This window comes from Arvicanthis niloticus, chromosome 14 (assembly GCF_011762505.2).
Source record: "Arvicanthis niloticus isolate mArvNil1 chromosome 14, mArvNil1.pat.X, whole genome shotgun sequence".
In the NCBI taxonomy this organism is placed as follows: domain Eukaryota; kingdom Metazoa; phylum Chordata; class Mammalia; order Rodentia; family Muridae; genus Arvicanthis; species Arvicanthis niloticus.
The window spans coordinates 12,657,426-12,684,939 of record NC_047671.1 but is presented as its reverse complement, the minus strand read 5'-3'; the positions used below and the strand labels follow the sequence as shown (position 1 = coordinate 12,684,939).

At 43.8% G+C, this 27,514-nt stretch overlaps 1 protein-coding gene across 8 annotated transcripts in view; it reads right to left on the bottom strand.

Moving 5' to 3' along the window:
• Window positions 1–27,514, bottom strand: part of Katnal2 (katanin catalytic subunit A1 like 2) — a 68,420-nt gene that overhangs the window by 14,385 nt on the left and 26,521 nt on the right. For 5 of the 8 annotated variants that reach the window (XM_034518264.2, XM_076912436.1, XM_076912432.1 and 2 more), the window contains 11 exons: window positions 27,130–27,296; window positions 25,679–25,721; window positions 20,757–20,871; window positions 19,744–19,842; window positions 16,157–16,255; window positions 15,877–15,954; window positions 12,836–12,934; window positions 10,582–10,645; window positions 10,301–10,419; window positions 5,417–5,508; window positions 2,230–2,340 (listed from right to left, as the gene is read on the bottom strand). In XM_034518264.2, coding sequence (XP_034374155.1) covers window positions 2,230–2,340; window positions 5,417–5,508; window positions 10,301–10,419; window positions 10,582–10,645; window positions 12,836–12,934; window positions 15,877–15,954; window positions 16,157–16,255; window positions 19,744–19,842; window positions 20,757–20,871; window positions 25,679–25,721; window positions 27,130–27,296 — 1,086 coding nt within the window. Of the gene's footprint in view, window positions 1–2,229; window positions 2,341–5,416; window positions 5,509–10,300; window positions 10,420–10,581; window positions 10,646–12,835; window positions 12,935–15,876; window positions 15,955–16,156; window positions 16,256–19,743; window positions 19,843–20,756; window positions 20,872–25,678; window positions 25,722–27,129; window positions 27,329–27,514 lie in introns of all 8 variants that reach the window. The other 3 variants (XM_076912431.1, XM_034518265.2, XM_076912435.1) reach the window with 2 other exon arrangements.

Below are 27,514 nucleotides of genomic sequence, written 5' to 3'. Positions count from 1 at the left end.
AAACATGCTAGTTTATGGTTCTAGGCCACATGCTTCCTCTTCAGAGAGTTTTCACAGAAAACCAAAGAACAGCTTTGAAGTTTCATTACTATTATTATTTTTTTTTATGTGCATGAGTGTTTTGCCTGCATGTGTGTCTATCAACCACATGCATGCCTGGTGCTTGAAAACATCAAAAGAGGACATCAGATCCCCTGGGACTGGAGTTTCAGGTGATTGTGAAGTTCCCACATGGGTGCTGGGAATCGATCCTGGGTCCTCTGCAAGAGCAACAAGAGCTCTTAAGTACTGAGGCAACCTGGATCAGGGGATGCTACAATCAAGAGAGATGTACCGTAGAGGAACCAGACCAAATACACCCCGACCCACAGATCAATCTTAGCATCAGCAAACATGAGCAAACAAGACGTCGCCCACCTCAGGATGTGATGCAGTGTGATGCTCCCAACACTGAGTCAAAATTTTAAGGAACAAAACAAAACCTGCTGAACTGAGTCACCAGCCTCAGTTTCAGCCTAGAGCACTCACAGCAGTAAGAAGACACTGGCAAGACCACAGCTGAGCCTGGTCAATGAACACGCACAGCGCAGCACAGCCGGAACTACTTGATGCACACACAGAGGCAAGGGCTCTCCACTCTTTTGGAAAAGGTGTTTTTACGTCTCTCAAGGCACAGACCTGCCGTATTCATGTTAGAAGCTTAACAGCTTCTGCCCACCTGGTGAACACCCATGACCAGACAGTGGAATAAAGAACAAGGTTCAAAGTAAAGAGCCTTGGAAAATGGGAAACAAAGACACAAAACAGCAGAAGACAAAACAAAACAAGATCCACTTTCTAAAGCCAGGCTATTGTGTTGCCGTGACAAGTACAAAGGGAACACCCAGAGCCAGGCATTTATGTGACCTTGGCCTGTTTAATATCTTAGAATTAAATAACAACTGTGTGGCTTAAAGGAATTTATCATGGGTGGGCCCACCATGACTTTAGCCATTACAATGTCATACAGAAGCTTAGCCCCATATGATGGCTTCTAATAATGTTTACTTAAACAGGAATAGTGATTCTCGATTGGACTCCACTTTACGTTATCTATAAATATATCTTCAAATGTAAAATGCTGATTATCTAAGCATAATCAAACAAGTCTTACAAGTGTATAAGGGGGTGGAGCCAGGCTTAGATTATGAATGTATTTAACACATAAACTGCCTAAAATTTGTCTTGGTGTCTTCTTGTTTGGGACCCCAGATGATCAGCAAGTACTACAGACGAGCTTTCTGTCTGCCTCAAGATGTGGAGGAGGAGATGTGGGTGGGTGAGAAGCCCAGCTCTGCTCATGGCTGCTGAGCACAGCTGATCTGCCTCTATTGACCCTGGATGTCCTCTAAGAATGTTTCCCCCAGCATCTCCTTCCCTATCCAGGACATAAAACATAATAATGGGAAAATGTTTGGAGAACTGTAAGAAGATTGTAACATTTTTAAAATATATTCTCCAAATAGATATTGTTTTCCCCTAGTCAACATTTCTTATTTCCCAATTCTTCTTCTAGAATGGTTCCTAAAGCACTCTGGGACATGGTTTGAATAAAAGACTCTGAGAGTAGATTATATTTTCAATTAGAGATTATTTAGTTTTCTATTTACTATATGGTATTAAAGAAAGAATTTTTCTACTAACTTAAGAAAGTTTAATTTTAATACCAATAAAACCAAAACATTATTTCTGGAATGTTCTTTGAGAACTAGAGATATTAAGCTCTTAGAGTTCTGTGCAAAACCTCTGCTTGATTTTTAAAAACATGGTATAGTCAGTCCTTATGTCCCAATTTCATTTCTGTTGCTTTAATAATAATATAAAAGAAATAAAGCCTGACAAAGGCAGCTTAAGGGAGAGATGGTTTATTTTAGCTCACAATTCCAGGTTAGAGTCCATCGTGGTGGGAAAGGACCCACGGTCAAGAGCAGAGAGAAACGAACGAACAACGCCCCTTGGTCATCTCAACTCCTCTACTCTCACAGTTTAGAACCCAACCCCAGGGAGTGGCCCTGCCCACTTTTATGCTAGGTCTTCATATCCAAAGGCGATTGGTTCCTGTTCACACCTTCACCCACTGCAGATTCAGTTTGTGTAGAGCTTCCATATTTCCTCCTGTAGCTCTTACGCCACTGAAATCCATTTAGTGGGTTGTGAAACTGTGTGCAGCATGTTCTCTTGATGTCTTACCATGGCAGGTTCGAGGCTGCTAAGACAAACACGAGGTCCTCCGAGCGCGCTAAGCCATCCATCTGCACCAGCAGCTCCGTCTTCATCCGAAGGCTCCCTTCGTGTTCTCCCCTACAGAGACAAGGAGATCCCTCTCATGGCAGAGCCTTTGCCCTTATGACAGGAGTGGCGCTCACAGCAAATGGCCCTGTGACTGCAGAACAGGCTCCACTCTGACAGCAAACGGGTTCAAGAGAATGGGCATTTCCGTATTTTAGTTTTACATGAAAAGTAATTTTAAAAAAGTAAATAATGCCATGATGAAGTTTAAAAGAAAAGCAAAGGCTGACAGAAAACTAAAAATAAATAAATAAATAAATAACTGCAAGGTTAGATTAAACATAACCCAGTATCTACAGGCTCCATTATTTAACCATTTAAATGTCATAACTGCCAGGTATGGTGGTGGACTGGCACTTGTGATGCTGAAGCAAGAGAACTGTCATAGGTTTGAGGCTAGCCTGGGCTACATAGTTTCAGGTTAGCTTGGGCTTTAAAAAGTAAATTTAATTAATTAATTGAAATGACATCATTGAGAATAATCCCTTAATTTATAGAGCAGGTATAATATAATTTTCATGTTTCTTAGTGTGTGTGTGTGTGTGTGTACACATTTGTATATTTATAAAATCCCTACACTGAATTTGCTTCACTCTCTCCTAATGAGATGCATAACAACATAGATTAGAGTCTGTTTTCTGTACAGATCCTAGCTCTCGGTCACCATTAGCACTGCCTGAATCCCCTCCATCAAGAAAGAGCACGCCATGGAGAGCAGAACAACAGGACTTAAACCCAGAACACACTCGGCAGACTCTCCCGCAATCACATAGAGTCAGTTAAAACAACAATATGTCTTTCTCAGCACAGCGTTCAACCTGTTGTGCACGTGTTTGGAAGCAACTATGTTAGGTTTGGATGATGTAGTCTTCATCCCAGATGCTGGGGACCAGCAGCGTTTCAGATTTTTGTGAATTCTGAAATGTTTGCATACATTTAAAGAGTCATATTGGGGATAAACCCCAAACCTAAGTATGAAATTTATTTGTGTTTTCACATAGCATATGTATTTTCATGTAGCATGAAGGTAATTTATATGATATTTTATATCTTCACATATGAAATGAACTTCATTGGGGAGGGATTTCCTTTATCTGCCAGCTAAAGATGGCTCAGAATGGGTCAGTTCAGACCCTGCATTTTCTCATTGGGGGTGCTCTATCTACTTATATGTGGCTTGTAGAGTCTGCACCCCTCATTGTCTAAGAGAAAAGACTCCCACTGTACAGTTACATGTTCATATGGCCTTTGCCCATAGTTATGCATGGCATGTGTGCATGTGCTAATTTTAGGGTAACTGTCCATACTTTTGCACAATTAGCACGCTATAGCCCAGTATATGACTTCAAGACAGTTGCCCTTGGTTTTTATCTGCTTTTTTTTTTTTTTTTTAATCTTTTTTCAGATATGGTCTCACTGTGTGGCCTTGGCTGGCCTGGACTTCACTATGTAAACCAGCCTGGCATCAAACTCACAAAGATTTGCCTGCTTCTGCCTCTCAATTGCTAGATTAAAGCGTGTGTGATCATGGTCGGCTTAGTTGCCCTAATTTCTTAAACTGGGATCTTCAAATCCCAGACAGGGATGCTGAAACTTAGGGAGAACATGGATGAAATGCTTGCAATCAGGGATGGTGGAGGAAAAACAGTTAGTGACATGTAGGCTTCAGAAAACTCTAGGAAGAATAACCTACCAGGCAGGCAAAAGGCCACCACTGAAGTTAGGCAGGCCCAAGAGGCCTGTCCTTGCAGAGAGAGAGAGAGAGAGAGAGAGAGAGAGAGAGAGAGAGAGAGAGAGAGAGAGAGGCCAGGGGTCCTGCTTGCCCGTAGCTGGTCGCTCCTGTCAGGCTGCTGTAGCAAGGCAGAGGGCTACAGGCTACAGCTTGGGTCTGACAAGGCACAGTTTAGTGAGGCTCAGTCAGTGTCCCACTTCAGTGACACCCCCATCATCTTGGCTGCATCTTCCTCATTGCATGGGAAAATGCTTTCCAGTGAGTACAACTGCACACACTATTCTCCAGTTCTATTTTTATATTTCCAACAAGCAACTTCTTTGCTTTCTAGTACCACTGGCTTTGTATTGACAAATACAAAGATCTTTCCAGACACCTGTTTTTATGTCTCCAGTTAGTGATGCCAAATTTAATAAAAAGTTATTTTTACAAATCATTGATCATAACAAATCAATCAGGTTGATAAAGTGCTTTCGTAGCAAACCCAAAGCCCTGGGTTCCAGTCCCAGCACTATGTAATCACACCTGCAGTCCCACACTTGGGAAGTAGAGACAGGAGAATCACAAGTTCAAGGTTATCCTAAGCTGTATAGTAAGTTCTGAGCCAGCCTCGGATACATGAGAACACGAAGGATGTTTGAGAAAGCTATATGGAAGCCTACTATTTCACACATATACATACACACACACACTCACATACACATTCATGCATACACACACAAACATGTTACATGCACTTGCACACACATATGTACACACATAATACATGCCACATACACTCACAAAACCAAGCAAGCAGGCAAGCAAACAACGCTACTTGGCCTTTTGAAAGCATAACCCAAAAGCATTTATAACCAAGAGCTTCTCCTTCCTGCTAGGAACATTTTCTGACACTTTAGAAATAATGTCAAAGAATCGCCAGTTTCCCTGGCCTCGAGGACCGCCTCCAGAGAATGAAATGCAGAAGCAGCCCGCCCTGATGCTTCATGGGTGAATCTGGGTCCCCACTGGCAGCTCTCTGGCTCCAGAGGAGGTTATTCTGAGGCAGCCAGGCCATCATGGCAGCCTAGGATCCTGCAGCTGGGTGATCTCCAGGCCTAAAAGCCACTCTGTGGGGAGGGGGGAAGGAGGATGATATCACCTCCAGTTATAAAAACTGTTTAAATCAGCTACTCGGTTAACAGGATCTAATTTAAAGAAAGACCTTTCCATGTGCCTCCAGAAAATCTGGGGGCTTATTAGTAGGCTCATTCTGCTGGTAAATGTTGATGGGCTTCCAACCGTCACACACACTTACAAGGAGGGGAGAAATGATGACAGCAACACAACACAACACAACACAAGCCTGTCTGTTACCCAGGAATCATGCCTCTCTGACTCATCACCGACTCCAGCTCGTCCAGGAAGATCGTGGAGGGGGCATGATATCGAGCAAGTTCAAATAGCACCTGAGTGGGGAAAAAGCAGGGGCAAGTTCAAATTTATATTCTTAAGTTAGTCCTCGTCATACTCTTAAACTTTAGTCTTCAAATGCTCCCAGATTAGGAGGCTAGAATTGCGCTAATACATCCTACACCAGAACTAGGAGGCAGCCTTACAAACATCATCATTATTTCTCCCTAGTTCCATCCTAGGGGGTTGGCTGTAGTCCAATATTTCCATTTATCATTTGATGAAATTAGAGCCAGACAGAGTAGGTAGCTTAGTTCAAGGTTATAAATGATAACTGTGAGGACTGAAGATAAAACTCAGGTCCTCGGTTTCCGGTTGCCTGGTTACCACCTGGGGAAATGCTGCCAATAACATGTTCCACAGGGACACAAACATCCTTAGAACATATAAGATCGCGTAGTGACTTTTCCCCTTTCGTCTCTGGGGACAGCAGGATTATGCTCAGGAGGAGACAGTGCAGAAACAGAACGGTCCTGGGTAAGAAGCAGAAGGCGTCCTTTCTGTTCTCCACCGACTCCCAGGGTCTTCACCCACCTCAACACTGCCTGCTAGGAGCAGGTCCTTTGTACCCTTTCCCTTTTGTTTGTTTGTTATTTTTGTTATTGCTGGTGGGTTTTTATGGTTACTTTGAGACAGCATAAGCTAGGCTGGAACTCACAATAAATATAGCTCAGGTTAGCCAATGAACCCAAGGTGATCTTCCTGCCCCGCCTCCCAAATCCTAAAGGATCCAATTCTCAAAAGCAATTCTTGATTGAATAAGATGTTCTGTTCCAGAGTAAAATATTATAGACTGAACAAGAAGGCAGCCAGCAAAAGAACAGACATAAAAAAAAATGAAATCAAGAACTCCATGGGGAGATATAAACGGCATAAAGACCTAAATCTTTTTTTTTTTTTTTTTTTTTTTTTTTTTTTTTTGAATCCTGCAACTGATCTCTTGAGCACCGTATACAATTCTTCACTCTTGACTGAAGAATGAAGCAGAGATTCGGGGAAGAGCAGCGATTCTTCTGTTGCCATGGGGGATTTCATCTCTGTGTTACTTGGTACTAGGAAAGCATCACAGGAGAAGGAAGAAGGAGAAGGCTAGAGTTTGGCTTTCAGGAGCAGCAGCAGCAGGGTATCTCTCTGAGAACCCCCTGTCACTGAGGAGGAACTCCCTCACCTGTGTGACTCAGGGTATGGTGAGTTCAAGGTGATGGGTCAGTACTTCCCTTTCACAGAATCCTGACTCAGAGGACCTGGCTCCTTCTCATAAATAGAGAGAAGGGTGGTGCTTAGCAACATCCTTTCATTTATACCCTCCTGGACAAAGGAGGGAAGCTAAAGAGACTCAAGAAATAAAGGGAACTTAGAACTTACCAAGCTCAGAGAATAAAGGGAATTTACAAGACTCGGGGGAGAAAAGGGAGTTAAGAGGTTTAGGAAGTACAGGGAACTTACAAGGCTCAGGAAGTAAAGGGAACCTACAAGACCCAAGGAGCACAGGGAATTTAAAAGGTTCATGGAGTAAAGGGAACTTGCAAGGCTCAGAGAATAAAGGGAAGTTACAGGCTATGGAAATAAGAGAACTTACAAGGCTCAGAGAGCTCCTGAAATACAAGATTGTGTCACAAGGCTGATCCCATGGTTATAAAAGCATGAACAACTGGTTCGGGAGGTGATTGGTGAGTTGGTGATTGGTGATTGGTGATTGGGAGTGATTGGTGGAGCTTCCTGAAAGTTGTTCAGGGAACAGCAGGGATGCAGCTTCGGTGAATCATCCCTATGTTGGGTTGGAGCTTCCATGAAACACCCTCTCTACTGAGTTGCAGCTTCCACGAATTACCCCTATGTTGAGTGGATCTCGTGGGCTATAGATGTTTTCATGTCTGTGATCACCATACCCCAATAAACCCACTGGTTGAATAGGTCAGACTTGAGTAGAATCCCATATTTGGTGTGTTACCAGTACCCTACCTGGGTGGATACTCATTTGTTCACACCTCCCCAGCAGAAGTCATGGCACAGGGCAAGGCTGGGGGACTCATCACTCGCACCTCTCTGACACAGGGGAGCCCAGCCAATTAGGAGCAAGTAACTTTTCTTCCTTGTCAGAAAGAGAAGCCTGATTGTACTTGATGTTAAAGGTGATTACAATAGCCACTAATCTACCCAATGAAAGAGAGGTTAGTGGATCCCGAGATCAGACCCGCGCACAGTTTAAGGAGCTCACTGAGGTATGGGAGCCTCTCCTACACATGAAGTTGGAAGAACTGACTGCACTCAGGGCTTAGGTCTCCAGATTCCATTCCCAGAGAATAAATAGAATCCTGGTAAGTGCTTCTAGAAGCATTAGTCTAAAATGTACAGGGGTGCTTAGAGGAAGTTAAATCACATGGCGGGGCGGGGGTGGGGGGAGATGCAGTCATCAACAGGTGAGTGCATTTGCTAAAGAGATCACTCAACTTAGCTCCTAAGGGGCAGGAACATTAGGCGAGGAGGGAGGGTCACAGCCCCAAGGCTCCCTATAAATAACTCCTTAATTGGAGTAGAAAAAGAAACAAATGAGAGAAAACACTCTTCTGATTTAGGAGCAGGTCCTGAAGGGTTTGCTTTCTCTAACATCCTTTACAGGAAGGAGTTGACAGAATGAAGGAAGTTCTCCAGGTGAGGATCTTCCCCACATCTCAAAAGCAAGGGAAAAAATAACTTCCAGAAGGAACTAAGACAGAAATAAGAAATGAGATCCTTCAAGACTGGCAGAGGATTCCAGATTCTTCTTGAATATTTTTCAAATACTTAAATTAAAATGTGCTTTTCATAAGAAAAAGAAAGACATATAAGTATCTTCTAAAGTAATTTGTAAAACACTCCTGCCAGAGCCTGGGAGATGGCTGGGTCAGTAAAGTTCTTCCCGTGGGGACGTGAGGATGAGATCACAGATTCCAAATCAAAGAAAGATATGCTTTCATGCGTTTCTCATAAAGCTAGTTTCTTTAAATATATGGTCAAGGGGATGGAAAAGTAGAGGAATCATTGCCTTGCTCCTAGGATTCTGACAAGACACAAATACTAAAGCAGAAAAAACAAACTAACGACTCTGAACTAAACAATGCTCACAGAGAGGGGGGCAATCTTGTGATTTGGCATTTCTAGTCATTTAATACTAAACACAAAACCATCTTGTCTCCATCTCTGTTGAGGATATTCATGAAATATCTGAGTGTGTGTGTGTGTGTGTGAGAGAGAGAGAGAGAGAGAGAGAGAGAGAGAGAGAGAGAATGTGTGTGAGAGAGAGAGGAGAGAGAGAGAGAGAGAGAGAGAGAGAGAGAGAGAGAAAAGACAGAATGTGTGTGTCCACCTAAGGCTTGTCTAGGAAGTCTGGGATATTTCCACTTTTTCATGTCTTGTGCTCTTGGTTCAAAACACTTTCCATGTTAGGACATGGATCTATCTATTCAGGGTAGGGAGTCTTTTGTGAGCTGTTTTATTGTTACTCAGCCCACAGAAGTTAAACAGACATCACAAAGAGTTTTAGGCTGATAATGACCATAATTAACTGAATCTCAGCCCTCTAGAATAGGGTTAACCAGAACCCCAGGGATCCATACATGTAGAAGCAGACGAGCAGGAGTCCTGTGGATGTGACCTGAGTTAGCATGGCAGTATATGCCTATAATCCCATTACCTAGGAGAATGAGGTAATCCCAGCAGAGGATCATGAGTTCAAGACCAACCTGAGCTACACCTACAAAAAGACCTTGCCTCAAAACACTACCACTACAATAAACAAAATAACAACAGGACAGAAAATCAGTGTTGAAGGGGTAATAAAAATTCATTAAAAAATTCAACTTGAAAACAATATCGAAGGGCTAAGGCTCTAAATTAGTGTTACAGCACTTGCCTGGCATGCACAAGGCCTGCATTTAATCCCCAGAAAATGAATGAATAAATAAATAGTGAACGTAATAAATAATAGGTAGGGTTTTATTTTTTTAAAACCAACTTTTTAAAAATATTCTATTACATCTCCTAAGCAGTCTATAATCACTTGGAAATTAGTATTTATGAGGGAGCACAATTCCAGAGCAGTATTTTAGAATAATTCAGAAAGAATATTTTACATTCGCTTGGGATTGATTACTTATTGTCCTACTGCAGGCAACAGTCTAACGGGATGTCTGGCAAGGCTCCCCCTTGATAGGGAGGTATACATCACAAGCAGCTGTTCTCTTAAGGTAACAGGAAGATACAGCAAAATGTGACAGGGCCATGGGCCAGGAATGAGATGTTGTAGAGATGGAAACAGCCTTTCAGGGAAAGAGTATGCACTGCGTAGACATTGAGCACCATGGCAGAAAAGTTGCTCAGAACATCGAAAGATAATTAAGTTTTAAGTCTCTCAATTCCTCCACACAGTACTTAGTGTAGGCTCTGGCACCCAGCAGCAGCCTCTCACTAAATGTTAACTGGATATACTGTACACGCTTAATAATGAATGTTTCTTGAGTGGCGAAAACACTAGGCCACTTTAGAGACTTTTATCCTAGCTTTTATTCCTAAAGTGCATGAATCAAGAAAAGAACAGTTGGTAAAATTCCAAAGAAGGAAGTCCATGCTTTGCTGACGACGATATGACTAATATCCATATGTAATAATCAACCCATTTCCTAGGCTTTTGGTAGTCATAATCCAAGTGGTATCTAAGATATATATCACCTTAAAACAAATTTGCTCGAACATAATTTTGTTTTTTAGTATTCCGGAACACTGACTTTTAAGAATATTAAGAGTTCCTACCCGGACCAGTTTTTCGGAATCTCCTCTCCATTTGCTGACAATGGTGGATGCGGAAATGTTAAAGAAGGTCGTTTTGCATTCAGTGGCCACTGCTTTGGCCAGCAAAGTCTTCCCAGTGCCTAGGGAAACATGAGCGTAAGCATGAACAGGTGCTCCTTGCCTCAGTGACAGGCAGAGCCCGGTCTCCCACAGGCATCCTTCGCCCCATCCTCAGGCAGAGACAGAGGGCAGCACATTCACAACACACACACTGCCAGGACTACAACAGAAGGTGTATTTACCTGGGGGCCCATAAAGCAGTAGTCCTTTCCACGGGGAGAGAATTCCCGTGAATAGCTGTGGGTACTTGGAGAACAAAGAAGAGGGGCATGAACACAGTGAACACAGTGGTCGGCACAGCCTTAGCAGCCGGACAAGAATGTTAGTACACAGTGGCCGCCCTATGACTCTTCCCGTATTTTGTTTGTCCCAATGGCATTTTCACAGTGGGTAAAATGTTTGAATTAATTTTTTGAAACTTAATTTTTGTGGCTTCTTAAGAGAAAGAAAGGCAGAAAGAGAAAAAAAAGGCAGAAAGAAAAGAAGGAAGAAAGAAAAAGAGAGAAAAAGAGAGAGAGAGAAAGGAAAGGTATATGCAGCTATTGTCTTCTCTGTGACAATAGTTATTTCTTTTGCATATAATTTCCTTTCTCTCTAAGTTCTTTAAGGAACATTTAGCTCCTTTTTAAAACTGCTAAGCAGACACAAATCCAGGTTGAATCCCAGAACCAACTTATGAGGGTGTCTGCCCATGGGGAGCTATGACAAAGCCTACTGTGGAGACTGGGGACACTCACTCCCAGAGGACGTGCACAGATTTCAGCACAGATTTCAGAGTCTCTTCCATTAGTTCAAGTTCAAACCTTCTAGAAGCTGGACAGAACTCAACTCACAGCAGACAGGGAAAGGGAAACAGTAGTGAAACTACTACGTGGGCTTACTGGCTCGCTAGTGCTGCTGGGAAATTGATACTACCGATTAAGGGGGAGGGGCATACTACCATGAAAGTAACACATCTAGAAAGGGGGAAGGCTGTAGCCCTGTGGTAGATCTCTTGTCCACATGTCAAAGGTTTGTTCCCCAGAATAATGAAAAACAAAAACATATCCAGAGTGCCAATAAAATGTTCTGTCCTTTTAAATGTTCTATGCTGTTTTCTCTCCTAGTTCTGATACCAATATATTTCTTACTCCTATCTTAGCAGAAGAAAGAGGGAGGAAAGATAATATGATGTAATAGGCTTTGTTCCCTTAGAATTAAAGTACCCCAAAATCAAGAGCTTCATGGAGTCAGTAAGTAGTAATATGCAGCTGTAGGTTGTCTGTTTTCTTATGAGTATAGTTGCTAGCCCCAAATTCTGTATAGCTGCTCCCAGTGGAAGAAGGTAGAGTGTTTCTCCACCACTTTCACTTGGGCCTGGCCCTCTGACCTTTTCCAGCCCAATAGGATGCTGGGAAACATAAAAGGCAATTTGAAAACATCAGGTGAGTAAATGAGAGGGAAGCTATGAGAAAGCTCTCACAGTAGGACTTGATCTTCCTTCCCTCTTTCTAAGAGCCATGTGAACAAGATGGACTTGCTTGTCACAGGACAAGGCACATGGAAAGGGCTTGGCTGCACATGTACCCCAGCTCCAACCCAATCCCCCAGCCACTTTGGCTGATGCCCTGCACATGGGATAGAGCCAGGCAAACAATATCATGTGGCTATCATTTGAATCTAGCTGGATCAAGCCCAGACTGCCCACTCACAGAAGGACAGATGATTGTTATTTTAAAGCCCTGAGTGACAGGGCACTCTGCTAGACAGCAAACACTATGCAATACTCTGACTACCCCCTCTCCCCTCTTGAAGAGGACCACCTTTTCCATTTGCCCAACTGCTCTGTGAGAGATGTAGAGAACAGTCAGAAGTGATGACAACAGCACCTTTGCCCTGCTGGCCATGGCTCTGGAAGGGACTGCCTCTGAGTCTTCAAGAGAAGCTAAAGCAAAGCTCCTGGTGGGGACTGGGGGTTAGGGATATGTGGGAATCTATACAAACAGTGAGAGGCTTCTCTCCTGGGACGTCTGTCTAAACTACACTTAGCGGACTGCTAGGAAGGCAAACTAATGGGCCAGTACTCAGTATCTGAAAAAATATATTTCCACACTAGCTTTGTGCAGACACTTGATTTGAACCAATATAGAAGGGGATTTTTAAGGAGGATTTATTTTTATTTTATGTGCTTAAGGAGACCAGAAGAAGGCATTTGATTCCCTGCTACAGGTACTTATGAGCCACCTGATGTGGGTGCTGGGCACCTAACCGGGTTCTCTGCAAGGGCTGTAGGTAGGATGAGATGTGAAGAGCTACAGAATAGACTGAGCTTGCGTGCACTGACCTAGCGTGGCCCAATCAGAAGGCTAACTCGTAGACAGGTGAATCACCATGCTTTCTTTTCTGGAAACCGCTTGTCCAGTTGACAGTGATTAGGAACATGGCTTCCATACTTACCCTTATTGGGTACACAACGGCTTCTTTGACGAGCTGCTTGGCTGCGTCCAGTCCAATAATGTCATTCCACTTTATGTTGGGATTATGGAGATAAATGTCCTGCAATGTGCATGGGATTATTCTGTTAAAACTAATGTTCTCTTCCACTTCTGAAATAAACAATGCGGGGCAGAACAGTTGACTTAATAGTATATAACGTGCTGGTGGTAAAAAAAAAAAAAAAAAAGTGTTTCACAAGTATTATAATGTACACTAATCATACATTATAATTTGGGGTTAGTTCAGCAAAGAGATGGCATGCAAGTATTCAATGACGTTCCCTGAAGAGGGTATTGATAGTATAATAAGGTACTTTTAGGAGCTGAGGAGTGGGGGAGGAGACCTAACAGTGAGCTATGCCTGCCTTCCATCAACTCATGCCACAGTCAACAAATACCTTCAAATTATACTAGCTTTTAGTGAAAAACGGATCCTCGCCTACGCTGGGTGTCGTCTAGCTTTGTGATCTGGCAAACACTTTCTTAATTTGTTGTGTAAAAGACATACTGCTCCTACGCTCCCCTGAAACCAATTTCCATTTCCCCTAGGGAGCGTTCCCTCCTTCCAGCTGGAGTGATTGCTTCTGCAGGCATTCAAGAAGGCCAAGAACTAAGCGTTTCCCCTCTTCAGGAGAGCCTTGTAGCAACCACCCTAGGGTAATCAATTAAGTAGCTTTTACTGATAACTAATTTACAGTTTCCCAATTTCAATTTCACAAGACGCCTCTGAACAGTCACTCAGGGGCCTTTCTCCACAGGAGCTGTTTCAGGCTAACAGTGTCTAGGGCAGCTCCTTCCTTAAAGGCTCTTGTCTATGCCATGCTGACTAAGAACAAGTCTGGAAAATGTTTCTTCAGCTACTTTTTTTTTTTTAAACTTAATGATATGTGCACATGTTTCAAAAATATAAAAGTATGGGGGGGGGTTGGGGATTTTTTTTTTTTTTTGGTTTATTTTTTTGTTTGTTTGTTTGTTTGTTTTTGTTTTTCAGGACATGGTTTCTCTGTGTAGCCCCGGCTGTCCTGGAACTTACTCTGTAGACCAGGCTGGCCTTGAACTCAGAAATCCGCCTGCCTCTGCCTCTGCCCGGCTAAAAGTATGTTTTAAAAATGGCCTGCCGGGCGGTGGTGGCTCACGCCTTTAATCCCAGCACTTGGGAGGCAGAGGCAGGCGGATTTTTGAGTTCAAGGCCAGCCTGGTCTACAGAGTGAGTTCCAGGACAGCCAGAGCTACACAGAGAAACCCTGTCTCGAAAAAAACAAACAAACAAAAACAACAACAACAAAAAAACCAAAAAAAAAAAAACAAAAACAAAATAAAAACCCAAAAAATGGCCTAAGACTTTGTGTTTTGAGACAGGGTCTCACTCTGTACCCCTGGCCTGGAATTCACTGTGTGGCAGGGGTCCTCCTGCTTCAACCTCAAGTACTGGGGTGACAGGGATTATGTCACACCTGACTCCAGGCTTTCAAACCTTGGGAAGAACATGCATCTCTGATTGAGGCTTTTCTTAGAAAAGCTTGGCACACAGTGAAGATACATCTACTCTGATAGTTGCCATCCATAGATAACTATATTTCTCTCCATGATCTGGAGTCAATATTGAGTTTAACAAGTGTTTAATTTCCCAGTTCTTCCTTATGTATATCCAAAGTTAGCTGCCACAACTCAACAGGTGTGACTCAGGAGCTAGTAATCTCGCCCTCACTGGATGCATTCGAGAAGCTGAATGGTGGCTTCCCCTGGCAGTGTGGAGCCCCTACCTTGAACTTCCGTCAGGTTATCCTCTTGCAAAAACAGAAAGGAGACGACAGATTTCTGTGGGCATGAAAAGAGCTGTCGTCTGCTTCCTTGTGTATCCTGACCCAGCTTAGTCTTTACCCTCCACTGGTGAAAACCTCAGAGCTGACCTCTCTTCTCCATCTACCTCACTGAACAAGCGATCTGTCAGCATACAGGATGACCTACACCACAGAGGGTTACTATTCTGACTTTCTTATCTCTCTACCCAATTCTCCGTCCTGGATACTCGGGATTCCTCCTCTACAACCCTGCCCCTCTCTCCACCCCACCTTTATTCCAAGTGCCTTCCAGCTCCCTCTTCTCTTCCACTTTTTCTTACATCCTTTTCTTCATGCTGTCTGGATGCACTCATCTATGCAGACAGTCTCTTGAGGTAAGGCCTGGGACTGTGTCACTCCCCTCCGTCCACAGGTCCTCTACATGCCTGCTGTGGTTATGCAGTGTGTATCTACTGTCTGGAGAGAGATCAGAGTCACCCTTGGTTGTTTCCAGCTGAACTTTCTGGATGATTTTAAAGCATTTTCTTGAGTCTACCTCAGTTTCAGTATTCAATTAAATTGAGATCAGTGGAAATTAGAAAAGTCTTCTGTAGTCAAATAATCTTCTCTTACTCCAAGAAGCTTGCCTTAAACCATATAGCTAGAAAGAGAAGGCTCTAGAAAGCAAAGGTCATCTGACTTCAAGGATATGTCATTGTCCCTTAATTTTCACTGCCAGGTTCCAGGGGACAAGCTGGAAGTAGCTATAGCCTGGTGCTAAAAATCTTTCTTACAAATCGTGTTATATTCATGGAAATTTCCAAGTCTGAGGTCATCACGCACCCAGACCCCTGTATTTCCAGACTGTGGCTCTTTAAATAAAATGCACCTGCGCTCCTTGCTTTTCTTAGAAGCCTTTTTCCTCGGCTCTGGGGCCTGCTAGAAAGCCTTTCACCTGTCCTTTCCTTTCTGCATCTTTTTTGCTGTCTGTTTTCTTGGCCCCTATAGTAGGATGGTGGGCTTTTTCTATTGTAATTTTATGATTCTATAATTTATTTATCATGCATTATTGTGCCTCTAAACAATATGAGTGCCTCTGCAAGTGGGGGCACTTTATAAATAAATGATCATATTTATTGTTATTAATAAAAGAAGCAGCCCACAATGCTCCAGGAGCCCTGGTCTGCCTCCATAAATTTGTGAATTGAATAGCAGATCTTACCCGGCTCACCACCGCTGCCAGTTCTCGCATCTCACTGTTCATGCCAATAAATGCACTCAGAGGTTTCAGCAATCGCTCCTGGTGAGAGGAGCAGAAGGCTAGCATTACAAAACTGCTTCATAATTTAGGAAGAAAAACAGGGTCTTGGCGAAACAAATGGTGCCTGGTTGCTATGACCTTTGACTAGATCTCAAAGTTCTCTGGACTCAGAAGGATACTTCTGGAAGTCCCACTAGATCTGGGCAGTGTAAAAGGGGAGGCACATATCTTGGTCACTTACTGAAGGGTCTGGGTTACATTCAAAGGTGTTCAAGGCAAATTCACTGGTGGCTCCTTTGATAGCGTCTGTGAGCAGTCCTCGGAAGTCAATGATTTGCCCCTAAAAGGGAGCAATGGTTATTTAAGCCATGAACACATGAGAGCAGAGCAGGGTAACCTCGGTAACTTTAGTAGCTGCATGTGCCTATCCTTGCATGGCAGGCAAACTTCAAGTCTTAAGAAAAAGCTGGGGACTGAAGAGATGGCTCAGCGGTTAGGAGCACTGACTGTTCTTCCAGAGGTCCCAAGTTCAATTCCCAGCAACCATAGGTTCTGATGCCCTTTTCTGGTGTGTCTGAGGACAGTGACAGTGTGGATATATATATATATATATATATATATATATATATATATATAATTCTGAGAGACAGACAGACACACACACACACACACACACACAGAGAGAGAGAGAGAGAGAGAGAGAGATGAACTACTGATGAATAAGATATCAGGACTCAGTAAAAATGAAAACTAAATTATTCTTTAGATTGGAGTTAGATTAATAAAATCCATGGGCATTTCGCATTGCTGACACTGATCTGCTCTCTTATATGGCTACTTGCCCTGTCTGACCACATCCTTTTAAAACATTATACAGGCAGGAAGAGCCCACTGGGACATGGACAGAGATAATTCTCTGTGCTCACTGCATTAGCAGGCCGCATTCAGAGAAGGCCTGGGACAGACCAGGTATACAAGGTTCTCAGCTCATGATCATGCCTGCTAGTGGTGAGTGGTGTTTTAATTTTGTTTCTGTGGAGGGATGCCAGAGGCGTTAAACAATTTGCCCAGGGCCACAAGACTAACAAAGGCCTGAAGCCAGGACTCAAACCCAGATATTTGCTATTTTGTTTGCTTCTGAAACATCCTCCATAGGGTCGTGTCTCTGAATGTGTGCCCTAAGAGGCACCGGTGACGGTCTGTTCAGAGGTTATAGAACCTTTGTAACATGGTGCCTGCCTGGCACACACTGGCTGCTAAGAGCAGCCCTGTGAAGTTATTCTTACCTCTGACTCTAGTCTAGCTTTCTAGTTCCTGGCTGGCTGTCACAGAAGGAGACTCAACTAAAAGCTCGCACTACCACAGACTGAAGCCACACCACCGTGCTCTGCCTGCTGTGAAGCAGGGAGCCAACTCCCTCCTCCCTTAAGTCAAGCGCTGATCACAATACAAAGTGTAACTGAGATGATCTTCCAGGCTCCTGGTTCTGTTCCCTTTGGGAAGGAGATTAGCAGGGTAGGCAGGTGATGGAGCAATCACCGGTGTTTACTGAGTGCTTGTTATGTGGCAGGCAGAGATGGGGTGTTCCCTTTCCTTCTCCAATACAGCAGGTGATGTGATGGTCTCCATTTTACAGATTACGAAACAACACAGAAGGCTCGGATGATGGTGCCGAACAACCTGACCCACTATGGACTCGACAGACTGACTCCCAAGCCGGTGCTCCAGAGAACAACACACTTTTAACATTTTCAGCAAGGCACCAGAATCCAAGGCTAGAGTCCCTAACATGGTGATAGAGAGACCCCTCTTAGAGGAAAGCCCCTAGGCCCTGTCACTCAGACCATGAACATTTGAAAATCTATGTGGAGGGTGGGGGTGGGGGTGGGGGCTCTATATACATTTTACCTCAAAGCCATTTCTGCTAGAAACGGAATTTATAGCCAGAATCTTTCAAAGGTTAAGTGCTGGGTTAAATAGTTTCTTCCTTGTGACCCAATCAGAGGCACCTGTTTATATGAGTGCGAGCATTCACAAGAGACTAAAGCCACAAAATTGCCATGTACATCACAGGGGACTAAGACTGTGACAAGGCAATGAGGACTAACAAGGGACCATCTTTCAGTGAGAGGCAGACGCATTGTCTCCTGCAGCAGTCTGTTCTCAGAGGCCATGCAGCTGCCTGTGTTGTGGAGCTCAGTGGGCCTGGAAGCCCTTCCAGCACACACGTCAGCTATCAGTTTGTCTACAGGGCAGACCAGAGCTAACCCAGCAGCCCATGGTTCAACAGCTTCACTGAAGGAGAGGAGTTAAGGACAGCTGGAGGGCCCTCATCAGGAGCATGCACTCCTCCTTGCAAAAGGGTCCACTATCCCTGCCTTTGTCACATCCTTCCATCTGGGCCTCTTCTCCTGAAGAAACTATTATTTACAAAGTCAGACCTGAATTTCATCAGAAAAAAAAAAGGCAGAAATAGCCTATGGTGCAAATCTTTAAGCCCAGCACACAGGAGGCAGAGGCAGGTGGTGAGTCTGAAGCCAACCTAGTCTATATAGTGAGTTCCATGCCACCAATGAGACTGTCTTAAAACAAGCAAGCAAGCAAACAAACAAACAAATAAACCAAGATGGAGGAGGAGGAAGAAGAGAAGGGGAAAGAGGAAGAAGAGGGGAGAGAGGAGGATGGGGATGAGGGGGAAGAGGAAGGGAAGAAGAAGATGGAGGAGGAGGGGGAGGAGGAATGGGAGTGAAGCAATATCTATTAAGCACAGAATCAGTCCTAAACCAACTAACCTTCCATAGTTCACAAATAATTCCTCTTAAGTCTTGTTGGGAGCCGACTTTCAGCAGAAAGCGGCTAGAAAGCAGCTATCCACATGCTGTCCACGCCATACATGCCTGCAAGGCACACGGTGCACGTGCTATCCATGCCTGTAAGGCTTACGTCATATCCACGTGCCTACAAGGCACATGGCAAAAGCGTATAAATACCCCAGATTTCCCTTCAATAAATGAGACTTGATCAGAACCTCTGTCTTGTCTCCATTCTGTGCATCACTTTCCCCTTATCCCCACTCTCTCTCTCTCTAGAAAGACGGCGCGGCAGTTTGAGCAGTGGTGGCGCACGCCTTTAATCCCAGCACTTGAGAGGCCAAGCCAGGCAGAGCTGAGCAGGTCGCAACATTTTTGTTATAGTAACTATTCAGGCATTGTTAAGTCTTTTGTCTCTAGCCAGGCAGAGCAGAGCAGGCTGCAACAAAGTCTGGAGCCACACTTCCAAGCAGAGGGGCATTAAACAACTACCCTTGGCAGGGACATGAACAAATAACTACAGTACCATGGCTCAGTTACCCTTGGCAGGGACACAAACAGATAAGTACAGGACCATGGCTCAGTAAACAGTGCAGCTCACCAATGTTTATCGTGGTAATCATGGAATTCTTTGTGTTTTCTTGATCATCTCTGATGCCAGGGAACAAGCACAGAGTTTTGTGAATGGCAGGCAAACACTCTAGCACCTGATTACAGCCCAGCTAATCACAGGATTTTGAAGCGGAAAGGAACATAGGATGCTCTCTCTTCTGAACACTTCCGTTTGCAAATGAGGAGACTAATCCCTAGAGAAGGATCACTCTAGACCGTCCTCCCAGAAAGGAGAGGGGACCAGAATCTGGGGTTCTGCTCCTCATGGGAAGTTCCTCTCAGCTCCTCTCCCAGCCAGTCTTTAATGCTTCTGTCTTCACTTTCATGTTTCACAAAGTCGTGTGCTTTATTTCCTTTTTCTAGAAACAAACTCCCCCTTCTCTCCTAGGACCCGAGCTCCACTTACTCTTCGTGGGTGGGCCTTTTCCTCTGGGTTATCTTTGTGGATTTTTGATATGTTTAGGCCAAAGTCAGTGCTCTCTGCTTGAGCATTAGTGACAGTCTCCTGGAAAAGAAGGAAGATGTGTGAATGGCTTAGCTGTGGAAGCAGCTGAGACTCTGGCTCTAACTGCCCATCCTCCACACAAAAGCCAATGGATGCTGGATACCACTTCTATATAATGGCCAAGTTTTCTCAGATTTACAGGACCATGAATCAATGGCTCGCTGATTTCCCATTGATTTCATTGATGTCTCTGTGCCTATAAGGAAGGAGCTATTCCCGGAGCTGAGGAGACTCAGGCTATGGCTTTTAAAGCTGCCTGCTCATGGAAAAATACCCATCTGCAGTCCATCTCCACCCACTGGCTTGTCTTTTCTCCTCTGACCAAGGCTGGTGAATCTGGGGATTCAGCAGAGTCATCCAACCTCCTGTGGGACTCAACTGTCCCATATTACCTCCCTTCTACCTTGGGGACAGCCAAAGACCCTCTTCAAACCAACAGAATTCCGTGGTTATTTCTCTCTGTCCCACTAGTCTTCAGCACTAACTTTCTGTCCCTTTTCTCAGTTTCTACTGGTCCTTTCACATAAAAATCTGGAATATTTTGTTCTAGATAAGAAGGTTCTAGATGGGCCTATTTCTCTTGCTGCCTTCTCTTCTAGAAAGCCTAGTTGAGATATAAGGTATGGACTAATACTATGTGCTTTGCAAAAGCCCAGAAGGAGATGCCAAATCTTACCAGCCAGCCCAACCCCTTCCAGTACCCTTACTCTATGCTGAAACTAGAGAAGGAGCTGGCAAATCTAGGAATTAGTCCATTTTCTGCTCCAGCATACTAAAATATCACCAGTATTCAGGGACTTCTACAATTTAATTAAACCATACAGCAATTTTTAAACAGGGAACCTCAAAAAACTACACACACACAAAGATATGAGGTATTTTCTTGAGGCCATTCACAGGTGTGCTATCCTGACCTGTTTAGGGTGTTCTTTGACAGACTTGGTGTCCCCTGTCTTCACTGCTGTAGTTCTGGGTCGTGACTTCTGGTGATATATCTTGGGGAGATTTTGACAATTGTCATTCGTCAGCCTAAGGAAGGGAACAAAAACCTCCAGGAAAGTATCCTACGCATTTAATTCAAGGTAAGTAAGTAACTAGTAGAGCATATTTATTTTAACACTTTTATTAAAACTTGTTAAAGCAAGTTCCTGAAAGCCACATGCCTGCACCACAGTGAGGCTCTTCCACCTGCACTTTCTGCCTTAGCTGACCTGGCTCCATGCCCTCTGGGCTCCTCCCAACTGAGCTGGAGCTCACTCCTCACTTCCTCACCTCCTCCTAGGACCCCCTCACCCTCCTCCACGCCACAAAGCTTCCACACTTTGGCAAGTTGCTTTAGTTTTCAAAAACCCACCATATGAAAAAAAAAATTAATCTAAAAGACAAAAACAAACAAACAAAAAACCCAACAACAACAAACATTGCTTTAGAACAGTGGTTTTCAACCTGTGGGTTGAGACCCCTTTGGGTATCAAATGACCCTTTCACAGGGGTCACATATCAGATAGCCCGAATGTCAGATATTTACATTATGATTCATAACAGTAGCTACATTATGAAACTAATTCTATGGCTGGGGTCACCACAACATTATTAAAGGCATTCGGAAGGTTGAGAAGAGCTGTTTTAGAAGAATACTCCCACTGTTAACATCTCTCATCAACCTCATTATGAGCATCAGACCAGGGAAGATGTCTGGGTGGAAGGAGGAAACAGACCCCCCCCCCCCAACTCAAGTTATGAAGCATCAGAAGACTCGGGTCTGTCTGGGTTGTAACCCAGTATACTAAAGTTCTTTAGTATAACCCAGTATACTAAAGTATTGTAATCCAGTATACCAAAGTATTGTAATCCAGTATACTGAAGTATTGTAACCCAGTATACTAAAGTATTGTAACCCAGTATACTAAAGTATTGTAACCCAGTATACTAAAGTTCTTTAGTATAACCCAGTATACTAAAGTATTGTAATCCAGTATACCAAAGTATTGTAATCCAGTATACTGAAGTATTGTAACCCAGTATACTAAAGTATTGTAACCCAGTATACTAAAGTATTGTAACCCAGTATACTAAAGTTCTTTAGTATAACCCAGTATACTAAAGTATTGTAATCCAGTATACCAAAGTATTGTAATCCAGTATACTGAAGTATTGTAACCCAGTATACTAAAGTATTGTAACCCAGTATACTAAAGTATACTTTAGTATACTGGATGTACTTTTACCTAGAGGAATATTCAGCATACTTCCTCTAGGTAAGACATCTCTTACTTAGCATGTTACACACAGTAAATATCAAAATAGGCTTTTAGGCTGGAGCGATGGCTCTGTGGTCAAGAGCACTTGCTGCTCTTCCAGAGGACCCGAGTTTTGTTCCCAGTGCCTGCCAGTACACCAGGCAGCTCACCAGGAGCTTGTAACTCCAGCTCCAAGGGGTTTTATACCCTCTTCTGGCCTTTACAGACAACCAACCACACATAGATACACACAAAAACACATAATTAAATAAATAATAAAATACTTTGGGGGGTGAGCTTATGGGAAGACAGCAAAACTTAAGCCATCTCTACTGACACATGTCATTCATCTTTGAAAAATGATTTCTCATCAGTACAGTTCATTTCTGGAAAAAAAAAAACTAATGGGACTGATGTCAGAAGAGTAGCAACTCTGGGAAAGATGGCATTTGCATTGAAAGAAGGGACAAAGGGAGCCTGCTGGTGGGCTGTACATGACAATCACAACACAAGTATTTGAGTTTATGTGTTACACTCATCATTACAAGGGCAGGACTAATTTGTTCAGTACGTCCTCATTCGTACACACACACACACACACAACTCGTATGGGGATGTTGTAATGGAAGACAATGTCAGAGACAGGCAGGACTGTCTCAGGAGGCAAACATGAGTTCGCATGTCTTAATTTCTCCCTTCCCTCAGCTCTTTGCAAGTATCTGCAGGAGGGTCACTAGAACAATGACTCTCATGTTCTAAATGATCTTAGCTTCTGCCTCGGTTCCAGTTCATTATGGAAGAGAAAAGTTGTCCATCCCTAATATAACTACCTGACCAACAAAATAACCCAAGTCCATAATAGCACCAGTGTCCACACACTGGTGGTGAACTCATGGCAAGTGGGCATGGGCCATATCTAGGGCATCTTTTCTCATCTCTAACATGAGATTAGAAAACTATGCTTCAGGCCTTCTGCTGGCACAAAAACGAAATAATTATGAAATGAATACCAAGCATTTTATACATGAACACTCTCCTAATTAGGGTGGTTTAAATGAGGTTATAGATCACACAAACACAGTGGTGAGAAAAGCAACTAACATAACCCTGAGGAGGGGAAGGAGCTGGGTCTGCATTACAGCCAAAACCCCTGGTTGCTCCAGTGTCTTCTACCGACACAACCACATCTGAAATCACACTTCACAGAAGCGGTGTTGCCTTGGGCAATGTCCTACTGTGAACATGATTTCTAGGTTTCTGATTTTTGCTGCAGGGAAGCTACCTGTTGGAGCCTGAATCTTATTCCATCAAACTTCATTATCTTAGGCCCATCCCACAATTTTTCAAGCCTTTGAACCCCAATCTGTCTTCTGTCTCAGATACCTCCCCTCCCTTGGATCATCAGCCAATCTGTAACTGCGAGCAGTCTCTGGTGTGACGAACAGCATTAGGAAAGAACCCTTGGGTGACTGATAGACAACCAGAGGCCACACCCTGTTACCAAGCAACTATCTCAGCAGAAAACAGTGCCCAGCACAGCTAGAGAAGCAGCAAAGGGACTAAGAACACGTGTTGATCTTGGAACCTGAGTTCAATTCAAGCACCCATGTTGGGGAGACCATGACTGCCTATAACTCTAGTTCCAGGAGACCTAACGCTCTCTTCTGGACTCTGGGCTCTCCACAGATGTGGTGCACATACTTACTTGTGGTTAAAACACACACACACACACACACACACACACACACACACACACACACACATAAATAAAAATAAAATCTTTTTGTTTAGCCTGGAGAAATGGCTGATGGCTCAGCAGTTAAGAGCACTGACTGCTCTTCCAGAGGTTCTGAGTTCAATTCCCAGCAACCACATGGTGGCTCACAACCATCTGCAATGGGATCTGATGCCCTCTTCTGGTGTGTCTGAAGACAGCAACAGTGTACTCATACACATAAAATAAATCTTTAGGGCTGGAGAGATGACGATGGCTCAGTGGTTAAGAGCACTGGCCGCTCTTTCAGAGTTCCTGAGCTCAATTCCCAGCAACCAAATGGTGGCTCACAGCCATCTATAGAGGGATATGATGCCCTCTTCTCTCATGCAGGTGTACAGTCAGACAGAGCACTCAGATTTAAAAAAAAAACTTTAGGCCCGGCAGTGGTGGTGCACGCCTTTAATCCCAGCACTTGGGAGGCAGAGGCAGGCGGATTTCTGAGTTCAAGGCCAGCCTGGTCTACAGAGTGAGCTCCAGGACAGCCAGGGCTACACAGAAAAACCCTGTCTTGAAAATAAATAAATAAATAAATAAATAAATAAATAAATAAATAAATCTTTTTGTTTAAAAGCCCACAATGCCCAGAAACACTGCCCATTACTTTCCTGGTTCTCCTTCCTGACCAACCACTTGGTGTTAAACCTTTGTGCATGCCATGTTTAGACATCAACTCAGAAGAACTGCAGAAACCCTAAGTGGCTACACATGTTTGTACCTCCCTCCCTTTGCTTTTACATGTTGCTGTCCAGTGTTCACTCATCAAGTATGTACTAGGTAAATTACCTGAGGGCATAGCAGGTAATGAAAACAACCAGATCCCAAGGACATTCCTCTTAAAAGGCCCTCACCAGAGGCTGAACAGCTTTACAGAAACTGTTAATAAAACAGTAGCATCTCCATCTACTCACTGAAACTGTTCTGGAAAGACAGTGAGAGGCAGTGTTGCCCTTGGGCAGAAGAGCTCTGGAGTCACTATTGTGAAGAAAGCATGAGTCCCATCCAGCCATTGTTACAGGTGAGGCCAAGAGGCCCTTTGAGGTCTCTGGGTCCTTCCTTCTCTGGCTGGATGGAAGAACTGAATTCACAAAACTGAAGCACTGGGTGGGGGCAGGGGGAAATATACAGAATGCACACTTCTAAGACCTAATAAATTGCTTATTATGTCAATCTAGGTTTTCTCTAGCACAGTCTGGATTTTTTTTTCACTGCCCTGGATGTGTAGTACAGTTCTTTCCGGAACCACACTTTCACCTGTCCATGGGCTTTTGGCTTTTTTATACTAGCAAAGCCCTACAATCCCTGCTGCCCTAAGCAGCCAACACAGCATATTCCAGAGGCGTGCTCCATGTTTATAAAAATAGGTGGTGGGAACTAGGTGTCAATCATTCAACTTGGAAGATCCAGATGTTCCAGGCCACATGGACAAGAAAGGCAGGATATCATTGAACATAATTTCAGTGACCTAGGAGAACCTAAAGACACTGGCTTAAGTCAAGCCAGTGGTGACAAGGGGGAACTCCAAAGTCACATAGCTACAGCCTGGCATTGGGGGCAGATAGTCACAGGGTTGCACTGAGATTCTACAGGAAAGAGATCCCACACTCTTAAGGGTTGAAACAGTCAGGCCTGGCATATAAGTACATATCTTTAATCCTAGTACCCAGCAGGCAGAGGCAGGTGGATGTCTGTGAGTTCAAGGTCAGCCTGGTCTACACAGTGAGTTCCGGGAACTCCAGAGGGTGGTGTACAGGAAGCTCTGTCTCAAAAATAAAAAATAAAAAGAAAGCAAGAGTTAAGTTGATCAAATGAATCACTTTACCTTTTGTTCTTCCCTCCACTTCTTGATGGTAAATTATTTTCTACTGTGGAAAAACAAACATTGAGAGAAAGGGAAGCGTTTAGTTTTAAGAGAGAAAGCAAACTTCCATGAACATTCTCGTCCAGTGTCCTTACAATTACAACTATGTGCTTCCAGACCACAGACAGCTGGCTCGTCTAATGAGAAGTGAAGGGACCAGAGAAGAGAAGCAAGTCCTAGCTTTTCAGGCATTATGAGTCACACAGAGAAAGACACCTAGGTCTAGGGAATGTGTAGCAGACCCCACATTGGGGACAATACCCCCACACAGGCTGGCTGAATGGCTTGGTATGATGAGTTTTCATAAATTTGCCACTGTTTTTCTGGGTCACAGAGCATGCCAGAATCCCATGAGACTGACAGGAACATATACTGAGTCAAATTCTGCCAACTGACCTCTAGAATGAAGATACTGAGTCCAAATCACAGGGGAAAATGGGTGCCAAGCCAGATGAGGCCGGGACATCTAGAATTCAGTCCCTGCTGGGAACACTGCTCGACTCTCTGTGTGAGGAGCCAGGGCCCAGCTCAAAACGACCAACTGGCCCAGTGAGTTGAGTTCTGAGTCCTTCACTGGAAGAAAGCTCAGAGTAAAGAGAAACAAACACTAGAACCTCAGGCCTCCTCCACCTCTGGGCTTGGCCCTGGCTGGTTTTAATTGACGTTCCTCTGTTTCCTGGTCCCTACATGAAATGTTAAACTCTGTGGCTTAACAAGCGCCTTGTAAACAGGACAATGATCCCCCTTGGTTTATAATTACTTCCCCTACTTACAGACTTGTAAGTCAATCTTACTACAAAACCTAGGCCTTGGCTTTGGCTCCTCCCTCTAGCCAGCCTTCGTGACTGCTGACCTACACTGATCTTCGCATTCTATTGATCACCATCTGGATTGATGGCTTTCAAAAGCATTTCATTATCTATACATGAGCTATTAGCTTCACCAATACTCATTTCCATGTTATTTTCAAGATAGATAATAGGGCTTCCTAACAAGAAACAGTCTTTGGTCATTTATAGTCTTCCAACAGCCCTCTCCATCACTCCAGGAGTTAATGCTGCCCTTCTGAAGAGCACCTGCAATACACTGGGGCTCTGCTTTCATTGCCCTAACAAACGCTCCTCAAACAAAGGCCAACAAGACAGGAGGATGTCAAAAAAATCCAGGCAATCCTGTTTGAATGGTCAGTCCTGGGTCTGAGCTAGGCTCCAGATCCTTCTGGTCTACTCTTCCAGGCATAGAAGGGAACCATCCAACCATAAGCCTAGGAACACTTTCTGCAGGAAGAGGGACAGGCCAACTTTCGTCTTCAGACCCCCCACTTCCCTGACATTGGGAGTACAGATGTGGCCACTGGAAACACCATTCTTAACAACGGGACAAAGCATTATTTCCAGCACAAACCTATGTACCTGGGTCTGATGCCTTCTTAACCACCTTGGGATACTTCTGGAACTTTACAAAATAATAGCTCTCGTATTCCATCAAAATAGTTTCCAGGTCAACGTTGTCACAAACTTCGAAGCGCCGTAATCCCAGTTTAGTTTCCTCCTCCAAAGCGTTAGCTGCATCCATATAGCTGGCAGGTTTACAGGAGAGAGGAGATTAGGTCTGGGTTTAAGAAATAAAAGCAGACAGGAGTTGCAAATCAAGAGGCCTCGCTACAAAGAGCAAGTCGACATTAAGCAGCACGTTATAGAGAAAACTGTGTAGGAGACTTTTCCGCAATAAGGAACATTCCGTATGACTTTTTGGTTTGTTTTGGATTTTGTTTTCTTGGTTTTGGTTTTCTGGTTT